This window comes from Apis mellifera, linkage group LG10 (assembly GCF_003254395.2).
Source record: "Apis mellifera strain DH4 linkage group LG10, Amel_HAv3.1, whole genome shotgun sequence".
NCBI lineage: Eukaryota > Metazoa > Arthropoda > Insecta > Hymenoptera > Apidae > Apis > Apis mellifera.
In genome coordinates this window covers 3481504-3487503 of record NC_037647.1, presented here as the reverse complement: position 1 = coordinate 3487503, position 6000 = coordinate 3481504, and the positions used below count along the sequence as shown (strand labels likewise).

The following is a 6000-nucleotide window of genomic DNA, read 5'->3' as shown; positions in this document are numbered from 1 at the left end:
ATAAAAATATATTATCAATCTCTAAATATACTTTCAATTCTTCAAAATTTTCCAAGATCTCACCCACTTGAAGACCTCCACCCTCCAAACAAGTTTATTTTCTACTCACGTTTTGTCATAGCATCCATCAACAATCGATATAGTACACGTAACACAAGAACCCGAAATTAAAATCTTTCACGGGATTTTTCCATCCACTTCCACGAATCCTCGAGTGAAGGCTTTTAATTAAGAAAACGTTTCTCTCTAGCTAGCATCTATCTGTTTGGCATCCGTGACGTACGAACCCGGTCAACCGATGCTACGAAAACAAATACAGCTCGCTTGTATCTTTCACGACCCGGGTCGTGAGCTCTCTCTCGCGTGAAAAGCTCGCAAGAAAATTTCTCTGTCGAGGGGCGAGGGGGAGGTAGAGCGTAATTCATTTGGACCTGGTAAACAGGGGCCAATGACAAACGACAAACGCGTACGTACGTATATCGTGCACGTTATACACTCGCCCTTCTTTCTCTCTTCTTTCTCTCGCGGGGTCACCACATTTTCCAGCCGCACGAAAGACGCGAGAGGAACAGCGAAGGGGTCGGTTGGGTTTATTTGAACAACGATCCTCTCGTGGGAAGGGGAGTTTTAGGTGTGTTTTTCCTAAATAAAAAAGGAAGAGGGACCCACTCGAAACCGTGGCTGTGTACCAAGCGACCACGAACCACGTTTTTTACGCCTTCTACGAATTTTTCATCTTCGTTTTTATTCTACTCGGATTCAAATGAACTCTTTAACAAATTATAATGTCATGTTAATGAAGTTGAATTAGAAGAGAAACGAAAATTGAAACCAGCAATATCCAGCAACTCTATAATCGTTTATAAGGAGAAACGTTAAAATACGTGTACATATTTGGATAGGAAATTAGCGTGGAGAACAAATATTGTTCTACGAGTTATAAATTATATAATTCCAATCGATCGTGTATCAATAGAAAGTTACAAAACAGAAATCTAAGAGCTATTACGAGCACGGATTAATGTGAAATCAGCAAGGAAACTAGTATTTCTACAACAAAGTTCGAGCAACAATCTTCAAGCCATGTACAATCGTTTCTATTTTGAATACTTTCACATGAGACGCCGTATTTGTACGATTTTTAAAACAAAAAAATTTTTCCATTTCCATTATAATGTTACTCCTGTGTCCACGAGATTCAACGAGACTCGTCGGTCAACCGATCTACAGGAGTAATTTATCACGAAACGCCGGAAAATCTGCGGACCAGCTGCAACAAGGCCTGACGTCTGCACGAATCAGACTCTCGAACGGTTTGCGAATGGTGCTGCTTCGTCATGCGGATGGTTCTATGTACACGTAGCATTATCGCGCGTTTCATTACCGCGGAACCAGCGTTGACAGCGATATTTGCACGGCTTTGAAACGTACACCTGTGCCATTAATCTTGCCCGGTATCCTCGAGAATCGTCGTCGACCGGTGGAAAGTGAACCGAAAGCTCCGATGTCGAGTGGCATAAAACGCGGCCCATGGTCCCTCTTAAGAGGGAAAACGACGATGAGGAGGAGTAGGACGGGGCTACGTCAACCCGTGGTGTAGACGTACGTGATAAAGGAGTGAAAACCGACTCGAAACCAACCCCGTGAAGATCGTTTAAATTACTAATTCTTTGGTTACCGCGCGATAAGGGTGTTAATTGCCGTCGAAGTGGAGGGAGCAGATAATCCCGAGACTCGTTCTCGTCACGTTTTATAATAGGACAAGGCTTCAAGGTGAAAATGTAAATCCCTTATCTCTCTTAAGTGTGTTTGCTCTTATATTTGCTTGATAATACGTGGCACGGATTTGATTAAATGTGTTTTCCCGTATGATACCCGTATGATTCTTCCCGTTCTCGGGCGGAAAAGTCGTTGGATTGTAAAATTAACGAGCTGTAATGATGCAATTCTGTTGCAATTAGTATGGTAGATTGCATAATTGTTGAAGAAATATCGAGATGTTTGAGTTAAGGCAACTCGTGACGGTTGTGTGTATAATTTTTGGAAGAATTGGGAATTTTGAAATGATTTTTAATGAGATGGACAATGCAAATTTGGAAGTTTTATGCGAATTTCTAATAATTCGTGTAAATAAATAAATATAGATTTTGCAAATATTTTACTTTCCTGTGTTGTAATAAGTAAATTATTGCTAATGAGAATATTAAAATTTATTTATAAATTATAAACAATTTTTAAAAATTGTTTATTAAATAGGAACGTGTTAGTGTAAAACAACGATCTATGTTTCAACAGCTAATCTAACATGAAACGATGTCTCGCATGATTAATGCGATTTGGCGTAGGAGAATAACTACACATAATCATAAATCATTATTGGGTATCTCATTAAGACGCCTAATTTCACGTCTATAGATTCATATACGTAATATCTAATAAGATTACGATATATTTCATTTACGAAATATTGTATATAAAATATATTCTCTTTAAAGTTAATTGTTGTTATTTTTTTTCTCTATATGAAATAAAATTTGATTGAGAATATTGAAAGTCAAGTATTTCAAACATCTTGTCCATGAAAAGGATCGAATATTTCATTTGTGAATACAAAAGAATGATTAATTGAAGTTTAATTAATTGATTTATAATTATTTAAAAATAATATTAAAGATTCATGGAAATTTCAGTATTTTTAATATTATAATAATGATGTAAAATAGCATTTCATACGAATGTTTAAATAATTTCATTCTTTATATATATATATATATAAATATTATATAGTATGATATTACAATATCATACTAATTAACAACAGTATTTTAACTTTATAAAAAAAATATACATGCATTCAACATGCTAAATAATAGCTATAATATTTTATATTGAAAAAAAGCTTGAATAAATACTTGTTTGTTAATAATTCATTTAATATAATACTCACATAATGTTTCATTATTTGTATTAAAAATATTCTATTATATTTATGATTAAATATAAAAAGAATTAATTATTAATGAATTAATTAATCAAATTTTCATTTACAAGGATTGAAAAGTCATTTAAAAATACCGCCATTAATATAGTGTATATATGATATTCGTTAATGTAAGAAATATCCAATGTTTCGAAAAAAGTCGGAAACATTCCTTCGTTGAATATTTAACGATAAAAAAGAAGAATTACGCGCAAGGACGTCGTATTCTCGTACAAGCGTATAAAAATGCAAAGATGTGCGTAAAGGAAAGGAAAAAAAAGAAGAATAAAAAAAGAAACGTGCAAGAGGAAGAATCGGTTGATCTCGCGGAGAACCGCGAGATCGTGGCTTTCCCACTCGCTGCTTCGTGTTCGTACCTGCGTGCCGAGTAGCGCACCGGTGGTAGCCGAAGGTAGCCGAACTCGGCCGAAGGCCGAGCCGAGCGCGAACGAGTTGCTCCCCGCCACAGTCCGAAATCGGCTAGCGTGACGATACGACGTGCGGCAACAGTCGTTTAATAGTAATAGACCCGATGCCTTACATCGTTTAGTTCTCAATATTAATACATCGTTGATTTGAATAATACCGCGGCTAACCGAGTGTTAGTGTCAGTGTCGAAAAAGAAAGAGATTTTGTGGAAAGAGAAACAATTCAGTCAGATTTCCGGCGTCCAGTGTAAGGAGAAGAAATTCCGTTGTCACGATGGCAGCCCACGAGCATCATCGGGCTGCTGCTGCTTCTACTCTTGCTATTTTCGCATTGTTACCGTTTATAGGTGAGTGTGTTTGTTAAATAATAATAAAATCAAACTCGGGATAGCGTCCGGACACGTGCATGTTGCCATAAAGTTTTTGTACTTTCACCGAAACACCAAAGTCACCGCGGTATTCCGGTTGGCACGCGATAGCTCAGCAGGTGGTTAACCATTGCGCAGTGCCGTGGAATTCGAGAGAAATGTCTGTCGCGATATCGTACGTTGGAATTCGATGATGATACGTACGATCGAATTCGTGTAACGTTCTTAAAATCGTGTAGGAGACGCGAAGATTTCTGTATTATTACTCCATTGCTATTATTGCTCCGATATCGATGAAGCGCGGTAACTTCGCATGAATTCAAATATTTCGAGCGTCGCGAATGCGTAACCGTCGTTGATGCACCAGCGCTCTACGTGGGCACATTTTTTACTACTTACGTGACTATGTATATGTATATATAGCATAAGTGAGTAACGTTTTTGCTTACACCTGTGATATTCACAAGTGGTTATAAATACAGTTTATTACGTAGAAAAGAAGGTTCATTAACTTATCGTTATAGTATGTCAAAACTCTAATCTATGATATCGTAATTGAAAGATAATATTTATCGATCGATGAATCATATTTTGATACGTATCGGAAAATATTACAAGTGAAAAAAAAAAATCTCATTTATTATCTTTCATACATACGATTACTAAGGAGAAACTGTAGGATATTTCAACGTTTTTTGCAATCATATTTTCTATTTTTCATTAGCAGTAGATATTCTATTTTTAGTACTGCTTTCGGTACTTTTTGATGTATCAAACGGCTCAATTTCTAATTGTTCTAAAGATTCGCAAATACTAATTATCAAGGTTTTTCATTCTTCACGGGAGAAAAGCAGATTTGTGTTTCAGGTATAATCTCAATAGCGGGTTGTATTAAGAACGAAAGAGAGACATCTTGTGAACTTAGGCTTAAGCAAAGAGACCGACACCTGAGCAAACGATCCTCTTGCACCTGTACGGTCGTCTAGGCAATAGTAAAAGAAAGGTGCACCTTGCGCGGAGTCGGCTTTCCGCTAACAATAACCTGACCTCCAAGGGACCGTCTAGGCCCTCTGGTCGCGTCCAAGGGAATCAGGGAAACGTTACCTGAAAGTCAGGCTCTGTTGCGTCGCCTTTGTGTTGTTCGAGCACTTTCCGTAAAATTACAGCGATGGCCTCGCTGGTGCAATTCTCGAATGGTATGGTGCAAATTGTCGTCAGTGAAAAGAAAAGTCATGGTGGTGATCCGTTCGTAATTTTATTTTCCTTTTCGTATTCTTCTACGTTTTCCATTTATGATTCACCTCAATGATATCCTCGTATGTGTATCACTCCAAAATATTCGGATGATTGTTTATCTTTGACTAGGAAGGAATTTAATGGAAAAAATTATACGAATGAAGAGATATGTTTTGTTTTTGTTTTTCTTCCTTGTGACCGTTACAGTTATGCGTAGTAGAATATTAATAATAGAATTAGAGTTAACAATTGTAAAAGATTAGGAAATAATTATATGCATTCGCATATTTAAATTTATAGTCTAGTGGTTTCATAAAAAGATAAAAAGATAGAAAACATTATTTCTAGTTATTAGTCTCTCTAATTTATTTTAAGATTTTCTAAATTATTAATGAATTTTTCTTTTCTGTTGAATGTCTAAGATAATATTTTATTTCTAAATTATCTTGTGTAACATAATTTAGATATAAAATATAGGCAAATTGTACATAATATTTAATTAATACTTTATTCAAAATTTAAATTAAATTTCTTTCTAGTAAAAAACAATCTTTATGATACACATAATGTGACATAATATTATTAGCACAAGAGATTAATTTGTCATTCTGCTAAAATTTACATTTTATCATCATAAATTCACTAGTGAATAGTTATGAAGTCTGTCTGCATGTTCTTCATTATTCTCCAACCTTCGTCTTCATCTCATTATCATTTAATTTAAGAAAGGAAATATATTATAGCTAAGTTTTTTTTTAATAAGATGATTCAAATATCATATTCTTCTAATTAAGAAGATTCTATCATATCTAATATTTAATTTTTCATTAATTTGCTAAAATTCATTTACTCATGACCATCAAATTTTAGTATTTAAATATATTCATGACTGATGGTGATTAAGTTGTTACATATGAAGTAGTCAATTTCATAAACATGTAAAACCACTTAAAATTAAGTGACTAAATGATATCATCATGAAGTATCT

At 35.0% G+C, this 6000-nt stretch overlaps 1 protein-coding gene across 2 annotated transcripts in view; it reads left to right on the top strand.

The window, feature by feature from the left end:
- The first annotated feature begins 3434 nt into the window (after positions 1-3434).
- The window catches only part of LOC409849 (immunoglobulin-like and fibronectin type III domain containing 12), a 177873-nt gene continuing 175307 nt past the window's right edge, over positions 3435-6000 (top strand). For both annotated transcript variants that reach the window (XM_016914332.2, XM_016914331.2), the window contains exon 1: positions 3435-3755. In XM_016914332.2, the coding sequence (XP_016769821.1) occupies positions 3683-3755 (73 nt within the window). In that variant the 5' untranslated portion in view covers positions 3435-3682. The remainder of the gene's footprint in view (positions 3756-6000) is intronic.